Raw genomic sequence first — 25,931 nt, forward strand, 5'->3', positions numbered from 1 at the left:
AAAAACCCTCACAAAGGGGTCTAATAGGCAAAAGCATGTGAGCAATAGTGATCAAACCAACCTTACCATTCTGTTCAACATTATCCTAGCTTCTTGTTTACCTTCCCATGAAGAAACAAGCCTTGAAATAGCCAACAATTCAACTTGTAGAGAGTGAACCTACAATTCACGAGTGTCTAGATACCAAGAACAATTCCAAGCACCACTTTTGAAGAACAGACCAAGTGAATCAAAAACATGGAAGGTTTGAGATGAATAGCCTAATCAACATCAATAACATGCCACCATGAGACCTAGATCTAAGTATTCCCATGTAAGATTTGAGATGAATAGCCTAATCAATATCAATAACATGCCACCATGAGGCCTAGATCCAAGTATTTCCAAGTAAGGTGCTTTGGCCTTCAAGAAAAAATGTTGTAACAACCAACAAACATAGCTTCAAGCAAAACACATCGAAGTACAATTATGTGAGTGTCCGTATTCAAAATAGCTCAACCCCCGTTGTTTTCACTGTACAAATATGATTCCAAGAGATCCAACAAATGATCCTTTTTCCAAAGCATAAAGTGAATAGACTAAATGATCCCCCACAAATTTGACTTTGACCAAGGGAGCAATGATAAATAATATATCGACATCTTGTAAAGAGGAGACAAACGATCACAACTCATTGATTTTTTCCAAGTTGCAATCACACACACTACACCTACACAGAGGGGTGACACTCCAAAGATCAAAGCCCCATGTGCACCAAGGATACATAAGTACCAAACACAAGGACTACACTAAAGAGAAGTGGTAAAGAGATGAGAACGGCACCTAACAAAGCTAAGGGCCTAGATCAAATGCTATCCTTACTCTCCACCTATCTCTAACATATTATACCACCGATCTTGACTAGATGGAGCTTAACAAGATGGCACTGCACAATGGCATCACATCACAATGGCATCACATAGTGCTCCACCAACCCACCCCTCATTTTGATGTATCCCTATATGGACATTATATTGTACATCACTTTACCATTTGCTTCACATTGTATATCACTGATTACCATTAAGCGTGTCATGCCGTGATATCCAATGACTTGTCATTGTACATAGTTTTGTCTCATAGGTGAGTTTTGATCTCAACAAACATTAATCTCTCTCTCATATTCAACAATTGGTAGCATTTAGCTCCAACCTAGATTAACCTACCATGCCTTGTGTGTTTTACAAAATGAATTCTTGCACTTGAGTTGCTCCACCTCTTGTTCACCCTTGCCTAATTTTCATTTGTGGTGATGATGCTACTCCTTGCCTACATTAATGGTTGCTTGATCTTGATGACAGCCATAATGCTTTGCCTCCTCATACCACCATAATATTTTCCCTGCTCATATCATGGCCGTCTTTCCTCCATTAGATGAAGCTCCAACTAGTGCTCCATCATCCATATGTCTATTGCCCTCCCCCTCGCATCTCCCTCACCTCCATCCTTGGGGCTCGATTTCTATCGTTAGTAAATAAGAGTCAAGAAAGATAGGTTGGCATAGAAAGTGTACAAGGGGGGGAAGCAAGGAAGACGAAGAAATGCAATCACTCTTTCTGACTCAACTTTTGAAATTTTGCAAAACATAAGATTCACCATGCAGCACCAATTCCAAAATCACTTGAACTATTGGGTACTAAAGCGAAAACACACTATCCCCACCACACAGTGCACTATCCATTAAGTGTTGGCTTAGGGGTTTGTGGCCATGTCACATACACGAGTCAATTCCTGCTTTTTATTTGTTGTTGGGCTCTTAAAAATTGATCAATTTATATTTGTACTCTTCAAAAAAATGGTAAATCTCACTTCTTGTCAGTGATTCAATACTAAACACTCACTTATCAAGCAACTACACAAGAGAGTGCCTAATACATAGCACTAACTGGCACTTACAAACCATGAATCATAAGTGAAGATGACTTCAGTATCTCCAACAGCTCTGGCAAAAGTTGTGTGCTTCCAAACAAACACGGACTCTTAAACAAAGAAAGTGATTCAACTACAGTTATTAGTAAATCTGGCCGTATTTAGACTGCTGGCCACAGGATCCTACAACACCTTAATCACTGGAGCTGCATCCATCGATCTACATTTCTAAGGCCCAAAATTGGGACACACTGTGAATTAAAACTGAAGATGATTTACAGCATTTCTAACAGCTCTGGCAAAAGTGGTGTGCCTCCGATTTCAGGATCCTTCAACAAAGAAATTGATTAAACTATACTTGTTAGTAAATCTGACTGTACTTGAACTGCCGGCCACAGGGTGCTACAACACCTTGATCATTGGAGCTGCATCCCTTGATCTACATTTCAAGTCCCAAATTTGGGACAAACTATGAATTAGAATTGAAGATGATTTACAGTATTTCTAATGGCTCCGGCAAAAGTGGTGTGCTTCCAACCAAACACTGACCCTTTAATAATGAAAATGATTCAACTATAGTCGTTAGTAAATTTGGCCGTAGTTAGACTGCCAGCCACACGATGCTACAACACCTTGATCATTGGAGCTGGATCCCTCAATCTACATTTTTAAAGGCCCAAAATTGGGATGCTGTAAGTTGGCACAAAATAATGAAAGAATGCCTTCAATCTGATACCTAATCAACAATGTACACAGCATCAATGAAGTACTAACAATGATATCTTCGATAGCCAAATTCTGCTAAGGACTTCTTGTTCTCCATCTTGGTTTCAAGCACCCAGATGAACTATTCCCCCCTCAGCCTTGTGAACTTTCACTGCTGCCTGCCCCATTGTCGTATCTTTTAATTGGTAAGATGGCTTCCTCAACACCTCCTGTGACATCATACTCAGACTCTTCTGGCCCATTGCCGGCACTGCATTTCTCCTGGGGGTCTTCAGAATTGCTCTTACAAAAACATTCAGGCCATGGGTTTGTGTAGAACGACTCTGGATACATACGAGGACGTGGCCCACCAAATGGGGTCTCTTTCATTACCAACCTCAATTTTGCTGCAAAGTTGCGGGTATTCCCACCTTCCCGTTCCATGAAGATTGGAGCAAGTGCCTTCCTATTGGGCTGAATAGTTGTTCTGAATCCATAATATAGACGATGACCTATTAAGTTGTTGGCAAAATTGCTAGGTCCATCATATGTCGGCATGAAGATGTCTGCCCAAAGACATACCATGTAATCAACAGCAGGACCCAGTAAACCTTTTCCCTCCGCTTTGACAGCTGCCAGCTCTTCTGTTGTGGCTACTGAAGTACGATTTTCAAGACGAGGAAACAGTGCCCGCAAGGGCTCCATAAACCGATTGCCCCCAAATATATCACCTGCTGCAATGTATATGCGAGTTGAATTGTCAAAGCCAATTGAGCGCAAAATCAGCCCAACCTGTCAAATGAAAACTACAGTCAAAATCCAAAAGTTTTCATCATAATGATGAGCACAGCAGAAGTCAAAATGTGAACATTTTCATCATTTTTGTGAGCACATCAAAGCTACTTATTGACATAGAAGCAACTGACAGGACACAAAAATGAATAGACAACCAGACAGACATGTTAGGTATGAAGTTCACGTGTGTGACCAGTAGGCTGGGGAGGTCACAATTATATATATATGTGTGTGTGTGTGTGTGTGTGTGTGTGTGTGTTGAAAGTACAGTGCTTAGGGCCTTGTTATATAGGCCTAGGGTTTCCCCCAAAACTTTTTGACCCTTATTTAATGTTGAGAGGTGTAAAAGGTGTTCACACCTTTAACACACAAACATGGGGTCATGTATAAAACTAACTAACAACTAACAGCTAAAGTGCAGCGAGAATATTTGAAATGAATATCGATGAATGGCAGCATACAACCTCTTCAGGAGTAAGAGGACATTTTCCAATCACTCTCCGTTCATTGTGCACTAATCTCTTAACAGCAAAATTCTCTTCTCGGTATTTCCTCAGAGTCTCTTGCTCTTCTGGCGTAAAAATTGCAAGGCATCTGTAAAAACAGCAGAGAAACTCAGAGAAATGAAAAAGATACATCACAAACAGGCCAGTTTTTCTTTAATGTGACTGCTACAAGCTGCTTCTCTAGCAAACAGAGACGAGATAAATAATGAACTGTACCCTCTGTCTGCATGTGAGAAAATTATCCCCTAAACAACTGTTATGCTTGAGAACAGAGAGATAGAAAACATGCTATCCCAACACAATCATTCTCTGTGCAAGTATCACACAGGCAATTAAGTGACTATGTTTGCTCCTTGCATTATCAAAGAGTTTCCAGCCTTATCATGAAAAAATGTCTGGACAACATTATGACATACATTTTTTCTAAACAAGAACATAGAAACAGGTCTTACAGTGTTTGGCTGCCAATACGCTCAACATGGATATATTAAAGTCCAGGTTCTTCAAGATCAAGCTCTACTGCCTTGGTCATATTATATTTCATACGCTGGTGGGGTCCATACCTAACCCTGGATTGTTGGCCTCTTCCAGAGAATCAGACATAACTTCCAGAGTGACCCAACAAGGTAGTAACCCTTCTTTTTTGGCAGCATTGCTTTTATGATGCTTGACTAGTTGTGAGAATCTCCATGGTGCACTACAAACAAGTGACCAACCTATTAGACACAGGACGGAGACCCTTTCCTCTTTGAGCCCACTATGAGGACTACATTTAAAAAACTAAAGACTACAGACATTCAAAATGTAGTAGTGCACCCTGCAGACATTCAAAATGTAGTAGTGCACCCTTCAGACCCCAATGACCCCTTGTTGGTTTGTGATGATATTTCAAAACTGCAACAAATAGAATTATCCCCATTACGGCCAAAAAGCTGCTTACAGTTGTTTACACTCAGGAAGTGGAGACCTTTTTGGGTGCACAGTCTCACCTACAGACACATTGTAAGGCTTATGAGCTACCTTCTTATTTGATAAAGGCATGAGTTTTAGCATTCCAGATTTTGATGTCAGGTGCATGCCCCATAAGCAGAATCAGGTGGCTGATGCTCTTAACAGGCAGTAATCTGTGCCCTTTACCTCTTCAGCTGAAGCTCTAGCAATATTGCTCAACTGTGTAGACATTTATATCAGTGCCTGACAGAATATAAAAGGTGCAAACTGAGAGATGGTTAGGAGGGTGGTTCAAGATGAATGTTAACATGTAAACCACCAAAAGTCCAAAGCGGACACTAGGGAGTCCAAGTCATCTTCTGCCTTTCCCATTTCTGATGGACCCTAGGCTTAAAAGCTCTAAAGATTTTGGATAAGTGTTCCAAAGACTAAGCATTGAGATTCCAAGAACAATACCCTGGTATTCACAATAAGTATTGCTTCTATAAGCTCTGCAAGACTTAACATGAAAGGATACTGGTTCATCAGGCAATTCTTCTAGAAAAGTTTCCATGGATTGGCCACCAATCTTCAAGTATCCACAGCTGTTCATTTAAAGATTGTAACACCTGTGTGTTCCTGATGTAGTTGTTCCATTGTGAACATGCAACATGACCACTTTTTACCCTCTTGCTGGGGAGGGCTGTTTAACTTGCCTAGCCACCCCTTAGGTGTAGCAGTACTTTTGTAGCTTTTGCAGTTCACATGCTTGTATTAGATAGTTATAGAGATAATTGTACGATACAGTATGGTACATAAAATGCGACACTAAATGCTACATGAAGATTTTGTAAGGTACAGTACGATAAAAATTTGTTTTTCCCTCTGAAAGCTGCTTTAAACCTTTTCTTTTTAAACAAAAGGGTAGGGAAGTTGCTTGAATCTCAAACAATATATTATAAGGAGCATTCAACTCATCCCAAAGGGCAGATCCAACTAGAAAATAAGTATCCATTAAGTTGAACCTTATGGGGTTAATACATTGGCTTTGGTACCTATAGTATGAATCATTCATACGTTATAGCTTACTTTTCATCCATTCAACACTTATCTAATACAAGCTATTCTTCCAACTATCTCTACTCTCTCTCTCTCTCTCTCTCTCTCTCTCTCTCTCTCTCAATGTTCTTGTTTTACCAACTGTAAGTCAGTGTGCATGCTTTCACTTTCCACTTAACCTATGCGATTTAAGCTTTCTTTGCAAATGCATTACAAGTCTTCCACTCCATGTTTATCTTTTTGTCCTTGATCATCTAATGCATACAGACTTCTTCTGGCTGGTCAAAAGAGTGGTAGAAGAGGAGAAGAAAGTAGAAGAAATCAAAGACAAAATTGAGAAGTGCTTCTTGAGAAACAACTTCTTTAGTTTACACACTTCATTTAGGGTTTTGCACTGACAGCCCCAAAAAGCGCTGGTGTCCACATTTTGGGCATTTTTTTCAATGGCCACCCACAGAGTGGTGCGCCAGCCTACACAACTTATGCTTGTAAATGTGCAGTCATTTCATTCATTCTTCATGTCTACCACTTTTCGGTCATTCTTCACCCCTCTTCCTTCATCATCAAACACCCTTCCCTTCTCTCCCCAGCCCTTCCACTACTCTCACACCCCTTCAGGAGGACATTGCGGTTCATGGCTCATGGCTGCCTTCACCCTTTCTATTCTCCTTCAGGCACCCTATTCCATCATCAGGCCTTGTGTTTGGAGCATCTTCCACCTGCCGTCAGCACCCTTCTCCATCAAGCTCCACCTTCACCTGTGTTTTTCAGTGTGGAGACGACCTTGCCTGGCGTTGTCATCTCCAGCTTGGTGTCAACATCCTAACCTCTAACGACAGGCTACATCACCAAGTGCCAGTAATTTCATCACTCGCCTATTATAGGGGCCGCTGGGCCATGCGTTTTTGCAGCTTGGCTGCTCCTCCATTACCTAGCGTCACTCGTCTATCACAAGGGTTTTGGGAACTGCGTTTTTTCAGCCTATCTCCTCCTCCACCACTCGTCTGTCTTAGAGGCTATTGGGACCTGCATTTTTGCAACTTGGCTCATCTTCCATCATCTGGTATCATCACTATCCACCTGGCGTCAACGTTTGGGCTGCTCTCCTTGCGTTTGACAACTCACACTCTAGGTTTTGTGTTCTGCTGCCCAAGTCACTCCCCGGCATCATCAGACTACAAATCGCTCCCTCAACAGCTGGTGATCATCTTCCACGTCTCCGACGGCATCAGAGGCTTGGGAGGGCACCTACTCATCATGAAATTCGTCACCCACCATTTACTCTTTAAGGATGGCTGTCTTTGAGCAATCATTTCTCCTATTGGTACCCAAGATTTTCAGAGACTGCCTAGATCGGGACCTTGGAGATCCAACCATGACTTGGTGATGAGACCTTCCAATTCCTTCCAGCATGGAGTTACAGAGCTAGTGGCTTCTGTCCTGTCACAACTCTATAGAAACAGAATTTGTATCCTTTTTCATTAATTTGTCTATATAATAATTTATTAAATTTATTTCCTTTGCACTAATTAGATATAAAGAAAAGTGCATTGGAGCTGGCCACTGATGAGTGGTCACAGGTTATGGTGGACCCACGCGGTGGGTTAGAGAAAAGATAGTTCACACTTCCACCTATATGACCGGATTGGGCGCCTGTGACTAGAACTCACGCATATCAGGGTTAGACTCGCACACAGAAAGGATTGATGCCTTGAAGTGTGGGCTAGATCCACCAGAACAGACAGTTACAATCAACAAGATGGCATGATCATGAAATGCTTGTATAATGTGCATGTGTGGGCTGAAAGCTTGAAATGCACATTTCTTTGCATAGGAAAGTCACATGAAGATTCGGATACCATTTTTGCGATGTACACGGAAAAAGCTTTCACATGACACCCATATTGGGGGGGTCCCTAAATTTTAGGAGATCCCTAAATTTTAGGAGGTCCCTAAAATTTAGGAGCCTCGAATTAGCCTAAAAATGCTAGTCCTAAAAAATAGGGATGTCATTCTAAAAATAGTAAGTTCTGTACTCTGACTGTGCTTACTAAATTTGGTTGTTTCTATTCTTGACAGTATTCAACCCAAAAAGGAAGGCCATAGAGAAGAGACAAGTGTCAAGACACTTGTCACACAAGTTTCCAGGTGTCCCACCACTTGTCACATCTCATGACATGTGGCTGGACACTTGTCTTGTGCTACTCCACTTTCCCCTTTTGTACTAGCTCTCCCCTCTCCTATAAATAAGAGCTCGTTTTTCTTCATTGATCATCATTTTTCTTTGCTGTAAACTCATGAACAGCACCCACAGATAGCCAGAAACTGGCCCCATCCATCCCCATCATCATCCCCTACTTCTTCATTATCAAATTCCTCCATATTCCCTCTTCTATCACTGCTGTTTACAGGACAACAAGCCTGTAAATTCATCACAACACCTCCTTCTCGAGCTTTTTCTTCCATTTTAGCTACAAGAAGCAAGCCCTATCCATATACTGCTGATCAACGATGGAGAAAGGCTGAATTTCCTTTTTTTTTCTCTCATACTGTAAAGAAATCAGTTCTTATCATTGCATAATAGATAATGCATGTGTGTTTGTACATCTTTGCATGATCTTGTGAGAGTGAGAATTACCTTTTTCTCACTCTCAGGTTGATTGTAACTGAGCTCTTCCCTAAGGGACTTGGGTTGAGCAGAAATACATTCCTTCGGGGGGGGGGGAGGGGGGGGGAGGGGGGGGAAGGGGTTGCCCATCTTCAACCCTCAATCTTGTCTCCATTACTTTTACATTTTCATGGCTGTAATTTTGTGAGTAATTTTCATTTTCAGCTTTAAGTGTTCATTCTCTTTTATATTAAATCTCGAAAACAAGCGAATATCATAATTGTTAAGCATACTACGTTGTTCGGGGCGTTTACACTCTACAGCATTCTCTCATCTCCTTCAGCCTATGCTCAGCCATTCTCAGCAATTCTTAGCCATTCGGAGGAGATCTCAGCCATTTTTGGTGGGCTGATCTGTAATTTCTGCAATAAACCCTAATTTACAGCAGAAATTAGGGTTTAGCAGCCACCTTAGGATCCATGCCATAGATTGAAGGCTCAAGGGACTGAAATCAGTAGCTGATCATTGAAGATTATCAAGGGATTTCAAAAGCCAACCCATCCCGAATTGATTTTGAGCAGCATTTGGCCAGCCAAGGGTCAAATTGGAGAAAAAGTCCTGGGTGAATCAAGGGCCAAATGACCCAAAAGGCTTGCAGGTCATTTATGACAGCAAGAGCAATTGGTTAGCAAGAGGAGATTGAAGAATCTCAAATTATACTCCTTCCAATTGAATGAAAGTTAAAGAAATACCGCAAGGGGCACCAGTTTTGGGGCCAACAGGGAGTCTACTGTCCAAGAATGTTATGGTAAAGTGTGTATTTCATTTTATGTGCCTTTATTTATTGCTGTAATTACCTCTTAAATCAGTTTATCACCACCCATTCCAAGAAGGAAGGCTGGTTTCAGATACATTTTGTGGAAAATCTAGAAGTAGATGCTCTTCTTGACAACCATGCATTTATGAGTTCACTTTTGGATGAGGATGGGCCTACTTGAGTTAATCACGCACACCACGATGTACATTGGTTGCAAGCCATGAAAGAGGGAGTTGGACTCTATTGCTATTGATGGTACTTTGGATCTTGTTGAGTTGCAACTTGACAAGAAAGCTATTTGTACTAAATGGGTTTTTTAAACTCAAACACAAGGCTCATGGTTCTGTTGATAGGTACAAGGCGCACTTGGTTGCCAAAGGATATGCTTAGACAAAGAACATCGCTTTTAAGGAAACTTTTGCTCCTACATCCCACATGAGTACCATTAGATGTATTATTGTTATGGCTGCCCATCATGGATGGAAAGTGCATTAGTTGAACATTAAGACAACATTTCTTAATGGTGACCTACATAGGAATATTTATGTATCACAACATCTAGGGTTTGTGGTTGAAGGCGAATAGCACTTGCTTTGCAAATTAAATAAGGCTTTGTATGGCTTGAAACAAGCTCCTCATCCATGGTATTCAAGGATAGATGCTTATTTGAACAACAAAGGGTTCAAGAACAATCCAATTGCCCCTACTCTATACATTAAGAATGAAAGGAGGGACTCGCTAGTCATCATTCTTTATGTAGATAATATGTTGCTCACCAGATCTAAAGAGGATAAAATTACACAATTTAAGAATGAATTGAATGATGAATTTGCTATGTCAGATATAGGCCTCTTACATTGCTATTTTGAGATTCAGTTCACCCAAAATCAACATATGTCACAATCATAGTATTGGGAAAAGCTTCTACATGGGTTTAACATGCAAGATTGTAAACCTACAAGTACTCCTATGGAGCCGAGGCTGAAGCTTTCTATGCATGATGATAGTGAGTTGATTGATGTTGCAATGTACAGCCAAGTTGTTACATGTCTTATCTATCTTGGCAACACAGGCCTTGGTATACAGTTTGCAATATCTCAAGTGGGTAGGTTTATGCACAATCCACATATAGTTCAGTGGCAAGTTGTTAAGTGGATCTTCAATTACTTGCAAGGTACTCAAACACATGCCTTAACCCAAGGGGGGGACTTGCAACTATATGCTTACAACGATTCACATTGGATTGGAGACTCAGATACTCTACAATATACTAGTGGATATTGTTTCATTTTGGGTTGTTCATGCATCACATGGCTTAGTAAGAAACAACATACAGTGGCCATCTCGTCTCGTGAGAGTGAGTACATGGCACCTTTCACAACAACAGTTTAATATATATGGCTGTGCAAATTGCTAGATGATCGACATGTTTTATTGGAGGGTTCTACACCCATTCTCTCAACCACTCAAGTACTATTGCAATACATGGTCTCATAAAACACATTGAGATTACTACCACTAGGTCAAAGAGAGATCCTATGTATGAGAGATCATCTTAATGTATATTCCTACACAATAAAATGTTGCAAACATTTTCACCAAGGCTTTACCATGTGAGAAGGTTGAGGCCTTCTACAAGTCCTTGAACTTATTACCCTTTGGTGATCGATAATCCTTGTACTTCATCACATTAGCACTCCAGGGAAGTGTTAGAATTTGCTAGCTTTGGGCAATGCCCAATGTAATTTCTATGGTATGGACACGTATTAAAGTGTCAAAGTGTAGTGTGTCTAGGACTTTAATTGTGGTTACACTAAACTCTAGAGCTAGGTTAATCCAACTCTAGTTAGGGTGTGGGAGTGTGGTTAGGTCAACCGTAGACCTTAGTTGTACTTTGTACTTTAATTCTGTCGTGCAATCTTGAGCTAATACACTCTCTTGAGCTCACACTATCTACTACCTACTCCCTCTCGTTTCTCTCTCCTCCATAGCTAGCTACAAGTCACACCTGATCATCCAAGATAATGCAATTATCTCAAAGCTTTGCTTCATTGTATCGGCAAGATTCAATGTTCATCATTCTTCACTCTTTTTCGGAGTTTTCTTTTCTCAATATTTGTCATACACTCTGTGTTTGTCCTTGCAAACCCTACTGTCCCTTTGATATGGTATGAGTGATACCATCTCATCACTTTTCTTGACATGGTCCCAAAGCAAATGTGCTTAGAGAGCTAAAGATTCTCTTCATTGGAGAAGGCAAACAAAGGTTCAAGGTTTGGTGACACCTTCAAATTTTCCCTATTTCCACTACATCATTGAAAGGTGTCCTTAAAATAATTCGGTAGCTAGGCCTTCATATTCCTTCAAGCATGGAGACACAGAGGTGGCTTCTCTCCCGAGGTCAAGTTTCCGGCCCTATCAACTCATCCTATCTACCATTCTTCACTACATGTCTCCTTTTAGATGGAACACTTGGTTTATAGGGTGGATCTTCTCTCTCTCTCTCTCTCTCTCTCTCTCTCTCTCTCTCTCTCTCTCTCTCGTCACCTTTTTGGGCTTGAGAGGGGGTGTTGTTTTGAAACCAATTCATTAAGTTTGTTTCTTTTTCTTAATTCCTTCTCGTTTCGCACGCACAACCCCAAAAAGGGCTAGGTGCCCACATTCTAGGGCGTCACTTGAGACGCCCCAATGCCTATAAATAGGGCACAGACTCACACACATTCTCACTTACATCTATCACACCACACTCTTCATCCATCATTCTTCTCTTCACTCCTCAATCTCTCCGTTGTTGTTCACACCCTGAATCGGAGGATATTACAATTCCGGAGCATTCTTCCTTGCTGTTTGCTGCCAGGTGCCTTGCCACTCCATCTGCAAGCTGCGTTTTGGGCCAGTTCAGGTTGCCAGCTGTCCACATCCTTAAGGCTACTAACGGGCGCCAGATTTCCCCCTACCGATGAGTAGATTATGTGCAAATTTGACCTGCGTTTTCACAGTTGTTCCCTTCTTCGGCAACAAAAGTGGCTTTTAGCTGAGGGCTGACCTGCATTTTGCAGCCAGTGATCATCCTAAGGCTGCATTTCAACCTGCTGCAGGCCGACCTGCTGTCCTACATCATCCTTCTCAATTTTTCTTCTCTCAGTGTTTGCCATACACTCTTGTGTTTCTCCTTGTAAACCCTACTCTCTCTCTGATATGGCATGAGTGTATTCATCATTCTTCACTCTTTTTCTCAATTTTCTTCTCTAAATTTTTGCCATACACTCTTGTGCTTCTCCTTGTAAAACCTATTCTCTCTCTGATATGGCATGAGTGCATACCGTCCCGTCACTTTTCTTGACATGTCACACATCATTATTGACTACCATGCCTTGAACAAAATTACCATCAAAAACCCCTTTCCTATTCTCTGGATAGATGATATCTAGGATCTTAAAGGGTGGGTCACTAGGTATCATCAAATACGTATTGGAAAAGATAGCCTTTAGGACAACCTTTGTCTTGTAGAGAGTTTAGTGATGTAGTTTGGGCCTCCAATAATCCCATGAGATTCAATCAGTGATGGATAGGATCTTTTATCAACATAGATCCATCGTAGGGCCATTCCTTGATGACATCATATAAAGAATGAGCATCAGAAGCATCTAGTTTTAGTCTTTCATCTATTACTCAAGCATTGATTTGTCCTTAATGGCAAAGAAAATTATTATTGGAGATTCACTTCTTGAGGCACATAGTTTCCAAATATATTAAGGATGGACCCACTTGGATTATATTCCTATTGTAGGAGGTTCATCCACCACTCTGCAAAGATTGCGCTCTCCTCTTCATGCTCTAAAGAAGGAGGCGGTGCCATTTAAATGGACAGAAAAATAAATTGCATGCAGCCTTCAATCAATTGAAGGGAAAGGGTTACTTCAAACTAGTTTTGATTATACTTGATCAAAGAAAAGATTTTGTAATGCATTGTGATGGATGCGAGAACAACACTGGTGTAGTTCTCATGCAAGATGCCTTTTGATGGCCTACCAGAGTAGAGTTTTATAACATGTTAAGAAGATTTCGCCTGTTGTGAGAAAGAGTTATAGGTTGTCATCCATATTCAAGCTGTGTGGAAGCACTATCTATTAGATATTGACTTTGTGGTTCACATTGATCATTAGACTTATGAGGTATTCTCACTCAAACAAAGTTGCTAAAAGGCGTAGGAGATGGGCCATTTCTTGTCCATGTTCCACTTCCAAATTGTTCAAGTGGATGGAGAGAAAAATGTGTGGCCGATGCTTTATCTGAGATACCGAGGTTTCAATTGTGTTTATTGCTTGTTGTCAAGAATTGGATGAGATTAAGACACAAAATGTTGAGATGAAGACTTAAGTACGAGACATGATCAATTGCTTGATGGTCATTGTGGAGACATGCTAGGGTTAGCACTAAGAAAACATGGGTTATACAAACACAACCAAAACATAGTAAGTTACATAAAAATGCAAAACACAAAAGACACAAAAATGGAGACACATAGAATACGATGAATGTATGAACATCGAATGTAAATGACTGAATGCATAGAATGCTCAAACGCAAAGTGGTCTAACAGTCGATGACTCTCAAGGGAATGGGTTGCGTGCTATGGTGGTGGTGGCGAGGGACATAGAGAAAGAAAGATAGACAGAGTGAAGATAGTGGTGGTGGTGGTGGTGGTGGTGGTGGTGGTGGAGGTGGAAATATCTAGGGGTGGAATAAGTAGACTATGTGAAACAAAAAACAGTGGTTGCCCATAAAAGCTCACTCAAATGCTCACTCAAAAAGCTCGGTTCTTGCCCTCTCCCCAGTTTGGTACTAGTACTCCATTTGTACTTCATAATGTACATCATATCCTAGCTTTGACTAAAAGCCTTATCTCTATTAAATAGGTAGATATGAGAGGTGCCATGTCTCTTTTGGTGATTCTGCATGGAAGATTACACGTGGCAATCTCATTTTTGCTTGAGATGCTAGGATTTATGCTGTGATGATGGATCTTCCTCATGTATCTTTTTAGCATCACTATCTTGGGTATATGTCCCTTAAAGGAATGAACGTATCACTCCTTTGTAGTATTTGCTACCTCTTAACTACTCATGTTTTCTCTCTTTTGATCATTGTTTATATAGCAACCAGGCTCACAACTCTCATAAAAATTCTAGCTCTATACAGTAGGTGCACCATTGACTCTTGTGCATTCATATGCTTGTGATCCCATGCCTTGTCAATCATTAGGAAAAGAGAGACGACAAGCTGTTGGTCTGAGTTTTCTGTTGTGGAAGACCTTCGGACAGCTAATGCAACAAGAATCAAGCCATCTAATAAAGGTAACAGCAATTCTAAGACCTTCAAGAGTTGGCGACAGCTGATTGAGGCAAGTGATAATAGTTTGAGGTCTCCTAGCAATTGGCCACAACATTTAATGCTATTTGATACAGGCAATAATCAGATTTCAGGCCTTTCTCGAGTGAAAATAAAATATCTTTCTCTTCTCTCACCTTCTCCAGCTTGTGCTCAGTCATTCTCAACATTTCTCAGCCTTTTGGATTAGACTTCAGTCAAATTTGGTGGATAGCAAAGAGATCTCTACTATAAACCCCAAATTTTTACAGAAATGAAGATTTGACCACCACCTCCAGACCCGTGCCAATTGATAAGACATCGTACACTGAATTCAGCATCCAAAATTTGTGTAATTGCTAGGGAATTCAAATGCCAACGCATTCATTGTAAATTGGAAGAGGATTTGGCTAGTTGGTAGTTCCATTTGTGCAAGTCCTCCGTGAAAAATCAAGGGGCAATTGGCCTGAATTAATTGCTCATTCTTGCTACAACAAGGGGCTTTTGGAATAGCAAAGGAGATTGTGAATCTCAGCTTGTACTCATTCCGTTTGCCATCAAGTTGAAGAGATACCGAAAGGGGCGCTAGTTTTAGGGCCAACAAGATATCCAATGTCCAAGATTATTAAAGTAATTTGTGCATTTCAAGTTATGTTCATTTGTTGATTACTAATTAAGTGCTCAATCAGGAATTTACCAACCTTTCCAAGAAGGAACATTGATTTCATGGTTCCATTGCTGGGATACCACTCAATCTCTTGATTTCGTGGGCCCGAGACACCTGATTGCAAGCCAAAGCTTTGTGCTAGTGCTGATTTTTGCTCTCAGCAGAGAAATTACAACCATATGTCTTTATACAGTGAGATGTAACCAAGCAATGATGATGTCTCTCAGCATGAACAATCACATGGGAATGAAGAAAATGCAATCTTTGATCTTGGACAAGGCTCAAACCATGGATAGCAAGCTAAAAATGTTGCTATTAGGTAAGATGCAAGGCCTTCAAGGCATAATGAGGCTGATGACCAGCAAAGTAAAGAGAAATTTGATGACCACTTCAAGAATCAAATGAGAACAGCAACAAATCTCTTTGAAAGGACAGCAGACAAGAAAAAAAAGACATCTTCTACACCTTCGTGACAACAAGGTGCACCGAAGGTAATGCCAAAGCCTTCATTTGAAGCTCCCAAAGATGCTAATGAAGCAAAACAATTGGTACCTACGAGGCAAGCAATGCAAATGCAAGGCCATCATGAAAGTGCCAATCCAATGGATTTTGGACCCGGGCATACATGTAATGATGGAACAAACATGATACTTTGATGGAAGAACGATTTTTCATGCTATGGTTCGACAAGGACCACAAACCGGAATGTATGGCACAAATCTCTATGGTATACAACAGCCAATGCATAGTGAGCAATGCCCAATGTATTTGGGTATGACTGGAAATATGCAAAAACCTATGTATGGCAACATTGGTTTGATGTCTGGGGCACAAAGTAGTATGTTTGGTAATGCATCTACAACCCCAAATGCTTATGGGGTTCAAGGAATGAATGCTGGTCATACGTTACCAATACCAAGTACAGTATCCCTAGCTTTTGGTATGCTGACCATTGCAACAATAGTAAAGGATTTAGCATCAAGCATGGACAAGTGTACAAGCTAAGTTGTACAAGGACAAGGCAAAATCAACAAAATTCAATGTAAAATTTTCATTTAATTGAAACCCCTTGAAACTTTCATTGAATTAAAAATTTGCATCTTAAAATTATTGATCATTTGAAAGCTTCCCCTAGTAAGCAACTCACCTAAGTTGTAAAGTAGGATTGGTACTTAAGTATAGTCTAATAAGCAGCTCACATTTGACTTATCACCATTGATTAATGAGCCCTTAATCAAATTTGATTGAAGAGCAAGTGGTGAATCATTTAAAATATTGATTTGAGAAGCCCAAGTCTCAAGACAACCATTCATCTCTTCTTTGTTACACAAGTGCATGTTTCACTCATGGAGCACTTGCTAATGTTCAAATAGTTCCTGTATGGTTAGGTATGGATGTGCTTACTCAACCACTAAGTATCGTACTTTTGGACAATTGTGGATGCACATATGGACATATTTATGGCAGCAACAATGCACATGTTGCTTTACATCATCTGTGTTACATGTTAGTGTATTTTATTTGGTATGGTGAGTGCAGGGCACTAAAAGCATATGAATGCTTTTTCGTGCTCAAGATGTATCACCAGTGTAAATCTCTCGAGATGACCATGAGTGTAAGTTGTGTGAAGCGACGTGGATCCCTAGCGATGGATATGGATATAAGTATTATGTAGCAACCATGGCTATGGGCACAAGTCTTGTGAAGCAACCATTATGGATGACTGAGGCATCTCGTGAAGCATAGTATTTATGAATGCATTTTAGTGTGACATGTGGATTCAAGCATGATATTCTCTTTGGTTCTTGAAAAAGAAGCTAGAAATGTAGTCACTATGATGTGACATTTTTCTCATATAGGTTTCTTCACTCGTAGACCATTGCTATGTTTTTTGGGAATACACTTAAGGATCTTGCTTTCACTTATATTGTTAATGGTATTATGACATGGATTGCTATTGGGCGATTAGTTATAGCTTGCGAGAGCCTATATGCTCATGATCTTGTAGTCTTCAGCCATGAACTTGTGTTGGGGCCTTTTGCATATGTTGATTGGCTGTTTTGGTACACCTACTCTGCTGATCAGAGGTGTGAGCTCTTAAGGATGATTACATAGCTGATATAGAACTAGGTGAATCTCTCATTGTGGAAGCTTGGTGCGTTTGAACCTCTAGCAAATAATAGTGTACTCTACTGAGTTTGACAGCTGAATGGATGGATTACTTAAAATGCATAGTCGTCTTTGGTATCAAAAGAAGTTGTGGTCTACAGCTACAGGGCATCCAGGTATTGATGCTATCAAGAAAGCAATGAAGACTTTCTACGGCCAGCTCTAAGACGAGATGGATGCTTTTGAAACAAATTCGCCTTGCCTTAATGAGCTATTGCATTTGTTGCATCCTTTTGTTTTTTGTCAATGACCAAGGCTTGAAGAGCTGAACTATGGACTTCCAAAGAAGCATGCACCACCTGTCAAAAGATGACGTACCAGCAAGACAGTAGGGTTGGCAGGGAGGAACACGGAGTGAACTTGGCAAACATGGAGAAGAGAAGAAAAGAGAAGAGAGAAGAAACTCTGATGAATGGAATGATGAAGATCTAAATCATGGAGTGAATGTGATACAAGGGAACAAGGGTGCCGTAGCACAAGGAAGATGATGAAGACAGCCACGGACCACGAACCGCAATGTCCTCCTAAAGGGGTGTGAGGGTAGTAGAGAGACTGGAGAGCAGAGGTGATGGACTAAATGAATCAAATGTGAGGAATGAATGATAGAGTGGCCTATAAATAGGCATAGTGAGTCTAGATGGTGCCCCTTTTTGGGGCTGCAAACCCTAAACGCAAAACGCAGAAACGCAAAAAACGCAAACTGCAAGTGAAGGGTGAAGGGTTTCTCAACAACAAACATGACGTACCAGCGAGACAGTAGGGTTTGCGGGAAGGAGCTTCATGTGGAGTAGGTTCCCCCTCTGAGGTGGGAGGTGGAGGGGCCCCTGCCGAAGTCGAAGAAGAAGTTGATGTCCCCTCTGAGGGTGAAGAAATAACTTCCCCCTCTAAATCCCCCTCTGAAGTAGATAGGGAATCCAAAAACTCATGGATCACGGACTCCGAAATGTCTGATGACGAAGGAAGTGTTGCCGGTCGTGCCGAAGAAGGTATTTGGGGTGCCGAAGAGCTCCCAAAGATAGCCCCTCAAACTTGAGTAGTCGAGGGTGGGGAAGGTGGGGCTCGAAATGAGCAAGAGGTGGGCAACAGTCATTGTCTCTCAGTGGAGCGAACTGGGTAGCCGAAGAAGAGGAATGAGTCGAGCAACCACTATCACTCGAAGGAGCGGACTGGCAAGGAGACGGTATCAAACAATCACTGTCTCTCGATGGAGCGAACTGTAGATCCGTAGGTCGTGGAAGCCACTGTATCTGAAAATAGGTGGGAGAAGACTGCCGCTAGCATTGCGACGATCTCCAGGAGGTCATAGCACCAATCGATCCTCCATGTGCTCAAAAGGACTTAGTGCGCATCGGAAGCGTATTATTGCCTTGAGCATAGTACTCTAATAGCCAATGTAGAATGATCTCTATGCCCCAAAAAGAAGAGGTGGCACAAGGAGTGCCTAGTGAAAGACGCATATACTTCGGGGGGGTGGGAAGCAAAGATCAAAGTCAACAAGCATCGGTGGTGTATCCGGTGATGCCACAGTAGGAGCACCCAGTAGTCTGAACATCTGTTGGTAAAGAAGCCATGGATACCAATGTGCCTTGCTGAAGAAGGAAGAGGTCAACCATCATGAACCACGAACCGCAATGTCTGCCTCAAGGGGTGTAAGGGCAGTGTGAAGGGCTGGAAGTGAGCTGCCAGTGGGAGGAGGATGTGACCAGCAATAAGAGGTTGCAACCAATAGAAAAACGCAGCTAAGGAGAGAGAAAGACTAAAAACGTAAGCAAGACAGCCTGCAGGAGAGAGAAAGAATAAAAACGTAGACAGTAGGTGAGAGAAAGACTAAAAGGGCAAGCAGGACAGATGTAGAAGAGTGAAAGACTAAAAACGAAGGAAAAACAGCAGCGGGAGAGAGAAAGACTAAAAACGTAGACAGCAGGACTGTGATGACATGGCATGCTGTACGGCAGCAAGTCTGCACAGGAACAGCAGTCACCTAGCTGGAATCAGCTCCAAACTGCATGAGGAGGGCTGGAAATCAAGCGCCAATTGATGGAGACAGCAATGGACAGCTTCGGCTGAGATGTCCTCCGTGAACGGGGTGTGGGCAGCAAGTTGAAACACCTGAAATCTGCAAAAATTAGATTTTGATGCAGCGGAAGAAGAAGAGAAGTGGATGTCGAACCCGCCACCGGTCTTTGCCTTCACTGAAGTGGAGGATCTTTGCCGCTCTTTGAGCAAATCCAGCTCTGATACCATGTCAAAAAATGACATACCAACGAGATAGTAGAGTTGGCGGGAACGAACACGGAGTGAACTCAGCAAACATGGAGAACAAAAGAGAAGAGAGAAGAAACTCTGATGAATGGAATGATGAAGATCTGAATCATGGAGTGAATGTGATACAAGGGAACAAGGGTGCCGTAGCACAAGGAAGATGATGAAGACAACCATGGACCACAAACCACAATGTCCTCCTAAAGGGGTGTGAGGGTAGTGGAGAGGCTGGAGAGAAGAGGTGACGGACTAAATGAATCAGCCGTGAGGAATGAATGAGAGAATGGCCTGTAAATAGGCATACTCAGTCTAGGATGACGCCCCTTTTTGGGGCTGCAAACCCTAAACGCAAAACGCAGCAACGCAAAAAACACAAACTGCAGGTGAAGGGTGAAGGGTTTGGTGAAGGGTTTCTCAACACCACCATCTCTATGAAATGCACACCACAGAGAATCCTTGAGCCTAAGATATTGATGTCAACTTGCAAGACTGACTGACAACAAATTGATTGAGCAACCATAGATGCTACCTAGATAACTGGCATTTGGCCTATCTAGATAAATATATCATCTCACTAAACAGCCTGTGTAAATATGTGATTAGAGGTAATAGTATTTAGACATCCTCTCACCTAATCCTGTGATGTTGTAACCAGTTTACCGAACTTGCAGTTTAATTTTCTCAAAGTACAAAATATATTCTTAAATAATGCACAGGATGAATGTGCACTAGAGAAGAACCTAATCAATCTCTCTCTGAGTTTAGTTGAAGCTATTAGCCCATGAGCCCACCAAAAAATATGACAAACAAATTAAAGTCACCTAAGGCTTCACTACACCATAGAGAAACATCATATGCATACACGATATGTAGCAAATACATGGTGAATGCTCAATATATAGGATGTATGGTCCTAGTTCCATTCTGTTTGCATAGAATCATACTGGTACATTCGTATGGTTGGTATATGAGATTCCTGTCCAGGATAAAGCAGTGACCCAAGAGGCATTCAAATGTTTGAACTTCTTGCTCAGCCCTTGCCCTCCTTAGAAAGAGGGGTCTCCTTGAATTTGATTTCACACCTCTCTTCACCTATCTCTTGATTCTTGAATCTGCCTCTACCACTCTACTCTTTCTCCTCGTGAGTCCTCTCCCTCTTCCACTTTCACCAACCTCTACCTCTACCTCTACCTATTATTTACCTCTTCTCCCTCTCTCTCACCTCCTCTTCATCTACCTCCAGTCTCTCTCTTTCTCCTCCCCTTCATCCACCTCAAACCTCTACCTCCATTCTTTCTCTTCCTCTTCCCCTTTTACCTCTACCTCCATCCATACCACTACCTTTACTTGCTCTCTCTCTACCACAATGCCTAAGCCTCTCCATCAAGCTTCTAGACAGTACACCACAAACCTTGAGAAGGCCTCGGGCAAGTCTAATCGTCACCAATGGACTTGCAAGTTTTGTGGGGAACAAGTAGTATGACTAGGCTTATTATTCATGTGTCCAAGACAAGCGGACAATCTGGCCTGCATTCTGAAATCTCTCAAGCACTAGCTGATAAGATAATGAAGGAGTACTCTGTCGAATCAAAAAACAGTGAATACCCAGCAGATCCACAGAACAACATTCTGCTACTCAAACTGTATGTCTTGTAAGATAGCTTGGGGCCTGGGGGCTTGACCAAACTATAGAGGCATCACATGCAAGCATACATACATAGAAATTGAATAGTGAATGCACAACCCATAGCACATGGCTAATGGAAATAGCAAACACCAGGCACATGCATGGACTCAGTTCTGTGTTGGCTCTCAACTCTGTCTTATAGCACAGAGACGGTCCTGTCTTGGCCTACATACACAGCAGGCTTTCATGGGCAGCCTTGTTTTCATTAACCAGATAATAATACAAAAAACTTGTTGGAAAAGAACTAATAGAACACATTTATGCATAAAGTTTACAGAATGGATAAAGCATCCATGTATCTGCACTAGATAAAGAAAGCAACTATACCAAATTTGAATGTCAACACAATGTTTGTATGCCAAATACTTCTGAGCTGTCATCAAATTTGGTCAATATTGAATTTCATGTTGCGAAACAGTGGATTTAAAGCTAAGCATTCTGTTTCCTCAAGATACAAAGATGCAGATACACCCAAAAGATACTACCCTTTAATTACAGTTAAAAGTTTGACCTTAGTCACTACTAAGAGAAATATAACTTGCACCTACCCAGCAAAAGCAAGCATATCTAACTCAAACCGAAGGTGAACTGCCATGAAACGACCTTCAGAACGTAGACGGTTGACAATAATCTGACTAAGTTTGATTACGTCCTCATTGAACCTCAAGGCATGAAAATTCACACGACATCTCAGCTTCTGATACTCATGGTTGTCTAGTTCTTCAGCTAGCCGATGTGAAAATGGAGTCAAATACACAGCACCATGCTCCCTCATTTTTTCTAGAGCGACTGTTGTATACCAGTCAGGAGAAGCATCTCGAGGAGGGCGTAACTATAAAGGACAAAATTAATTCAGTAAAATTAGAAACAATGCTACTTCAAAGTTGAAGATCAAATATGCCAGTTGGGAGCACCTGAAACGGTTTTAACTTCTTCTTCTTCTTCCCAACTGTCCAATAGCTTGGCAATGTACGGACAATATTTACATCATTTTTCAGTGTTTTGATAAAGTGGTCAACATCATAAATACCTGCAAAATCACTGGAACCAAGAGCTATATTTACAGTATGCACTCACTTTTGCATCCTTTTCTAACTAACAGATCCTGGAATTTTGAAACACTTTACCTTGTATCATTCCAGAAAGAATTTGTATCAAGGACAGGCAAAACCAGTGTTGCATTCATTACTCTAGCAGCAAGAACTGCATTACATATCTGCAGAGACCAATTATTTTTCACACACTCTCTCTCTCTCTCTCTCTCTCTCTCTCTCTCTCTCATATACATATTTTAAATTTGTATTTATATTTATACTTGAATTCATATTTATGGCTATATTTTTTATTTTATATTAATATTTATAAAATCTTGAGTGTAGGCATGTGCCTAACGCTGATGTAACCATGGTAACGCAACCAATCCCATTTTTTTATCTTTGCCACTTAAAGTGTGTGCAACATACACAACTTGCATACGTGTTTGCAGTTCCCGTGCCTCTCTCCAGAACTCTGAGCTCTTGTTGACATCATCAGGCCACCTCTGCCATATCATTGATACAACAACAAATTGTCATGTCAGCAATGCCCCACCTCAGTAGCATGCCAGCTCATCTCTGTTTAGATAATGCCACATAATCAGTAGACCCAAGTTAAGTTGTGGCTGACAAAAACTTCATCCCCTAAGCTGCCATGCTTCTATTTTATGACTTTGAACAAGCATGCATTAGTGTGGGTCACACTAAACCACTAAAATTGTAGGAACAATTTATCACATTACTTGAAAGTTCTAGTGTGAACGCTCCCTTATCCATGGACACTTCTTACCATCTAGCAAGAGAAGGGTGAACGCCCATCAATAGGCGTGATACTTAGGGGATTGTACTTTCATATCATTCTCACATAGTGGATGTGACATTCTAACACTCTCTTCTCTCTTGCTGCTCACTTTTTCACTGTGAGTGCGTGTCAGCGTGTGCATGCTACTGAATCCTAACCTATCAGTGGCATCAGAGCCATACCTCTTCTCAGCAACTGCCACCACCATTAAGCTCGCACTCAGCTACTCTCTCATATACCGGTTACTGCTCCAGCCTGTACAACAACACACTTCATGCCAAACAGTCCCATCTGCTGCCTGTCAAATCAGTCCCCTTTATGTCACCTGTCTGCTCAGGCCTGCACGACCATGTCACGTTTGTGATCTGCCAACTTACCTACCTCGGCATGCTGAGGAAGAAGCCTGGCGTCAACCTGCCTGTGTTGACCCGTTGCCGTCTTATGCTTTTGTTGTGCATTGTTTGTATGATCCTTCTTCATATGCACATGGCTTATCAATGGCTGAAAACAGCAACACATGGTATTTTGTCAACAGTGCTTCCAAGCACATAACATCCTTTCGTGACTTCTTTGTATCATATGCAAATTTCCAAAAGGGGGATCAATTGTATGTGCAAATAATGCTTTGTATGCAATCCAAGGCATTGGACAGATTCCTATTATTGCACTAGATGGAAAAACTACCATGCTTGAAAAGGTCTTGTACATGCCTGGCAAAAAGAAAAACTTGCTTTCAATTTCAAGCATTGCATATGTTGGTTTTGTAGTTAAATTCCACATGGATCGGTGCAATATCCATGACTTTAGTGATGGGAAAGCCCTCATTGTAACAAGGACATTGTACAATGTCTCTATCAACTTGATCTATATGAGAGGAGAGTATTAGAGGATGCAAGTTGATGCCACCATTATGAATGACACTAAGTTATGGAATGCTCAGTTTAGTCATCTTAACTATGGCAATTTCCTTTGCTTGAGAAGCGAAAATGTGGTGCTTGATCTCGAGAAGGGGGGGGGTGGGCTACATGTCATGAGAGTCCAACTCTTTTTTGGCTAAAAGAGACATTACACATCAATGTACAACATCTTACACACCTCAACAAAATAATGTGGCTGAAGGAAAGAATTGCACTTTGATGGAAACGACACGTTGTGTGCTTTCACAAAATAAGCTGCCCCCAAAATTATGGCTTCATTCTATCATGTGTGCAATGTATGTGCTAGATCATAGCACTAAAGCATTGGTTGTATGTACCCCTTACGAGGCTTGGAATCGCCAAAAACCAATGGTGTCCCACATTCATGTCTTTGGTTGTTTGGCATATACTTTAGTGCCACAACCATGAAAACATACATTGCAAGACAAGGTTGTCAAATGCATTTGGCACCTAGGGCATGGTACAAAAAGGTACATGCACATTTGATTGCTCTTGGCTTCACTAATTCACACACAGAAAGCACGCTTTACGTTTGCAAAGATGGGGATAACCTCTTGGTTCTCATTCTTTAGGTGGATGATATGTTGTTGACTAGACCTCATGAAACAAAGATTGCAGCCTTAAAGGCTGAAATGCAGCATCCTTTTGCTGTGACAAATCTTGGTTACTTGCACTATCTTGAAATATAGTTTACTATAGTTGAGGGGGGCATTAATTTGTAACGGTCTAAGTATATTGGGCAACTCCTTGAATACTTTCAGATGCATGATTGCAAGCCTATCTCCACTGCACTTGAGATAGGCCACAAGTTTACACTTGAGGATGCAGGAGATCCATTTGATACTTCTCTTTATGCACTTTGTTGGCTATCTATTGTATATGTGTGATATATTGCCGGATATTCAATTTAAGGTTTTCTCAATTGGCATGCTTTATGCACATCCATGGTACTATGCATTGGCAAGCAATTAAACATGTCTTTCGTTATCTTAAAAGCACTCAAGCATTGGGCCTTTTCCGTCCTAAAGGCACTTCACTTTGCTTGCATGTATTTACAAAAAATGATTGGGCTCCACTAGCAGTAATTGTTTCATGCTTGGCGATTCATGTATTCTTGGCTGAGCAAGAAGCAGTCTACAATGGCTGCATCTAGCTGTGAGGTTGAATACAGAGCAGTATTTACAGCTACATTGAAATGTGTATGGCTCAGACGCCTTTTGGTTGATCTTATGGGACAACAGTCACCGACTCCTATCTATACTAATAGTCAGAGTGCCATGGCAATTGTAAGGAATCTAGTTTTTATGCTCACACTAAGCACATTGAGGTGCATTATCATTATGTCACAAAGGAGATTGACTCGGTTTACGTCCCTACACAACACAACTTGGTAGATGTGGTTACAAAAGGTCTCTCAATAGAGAAGTTTGAAGCCTTTCACAAGGCTCTAGGGTTGATATCATTTAGGGACTGATCTGCCTATTCCCTATATACATTCACATCATTTAGTCGAGGGGGATTTGTTACACTTATCATGTGTTCCTCCTAAGTTTTGGTGTGAATGCTCCCTTATCCCAAGCACTTTTTACCTTCGAGTTGGAGAATGATTTTTTTCCTGTGTGAACACTTGTCAGTGGATGTGGTACTTAGTACCTTTGGAACTCTACTTTCATA

The 25,931-nt window shown here is 41.2% G+C and overlaps 1 protein-coding gene across 1 annotated transcript in view; it reads right to left on the reverse strand.

Moving 5' to 3' along the window:
- Window positions 1–2,102: 2,102 nt before the first annotated feature.
- The window catches only part of LOC148035128 (O-fucosyltransferase family protein), an 89,081-nt gene continuing 65,252 nt past the window's right edge, over window positions 2,103–25,931 (reverse strand). Inside the window, exons 5-9 of the mRNA XM_087680097.1 lie at window positions 22,611–22,699; window positions 22,398–22,524; window positions 22,032–22,315; window positions 3,873–4,002; window positions 2,103–3,405 (exon numbers count right to left, since the gene is read on the reverse strand). Coding sequence (XP_087536223.1) covers window positions 2,767–3,405; window positions 3,873–4,002; window positions 22,032–22,315; window positions 22,398–22,524; window positions 22,611–22,699 — 1,269 coding nt within the window. The 3' untranslated portion in view covers window positions 2,103–2,766. The remainder of the gene's footprint in view (window positions 3,406–3,872; window positions 4,003–22,031; window positions 22,316–22,397; window positions 22,525–22,610; window positions 22,700–25,931) is intronic.

Source organism: Lygodium microphyllum, chromosome 6, assembly GCF_053477565.2.
Source record: "Lygodium microphyllum isolate KBCC chromosome 6, Lygodium_microphyllum_v1.1.10, whole genome shotgun sequence".
Classification (NCBI taxonomy): domain Eukaryota; kingdom Viridiplantae; phylum Streptophyta; class Polypodiopsida; order Schizaeales; family Lygodiaceae; genus Lygodium; species Lygodium microphyllum.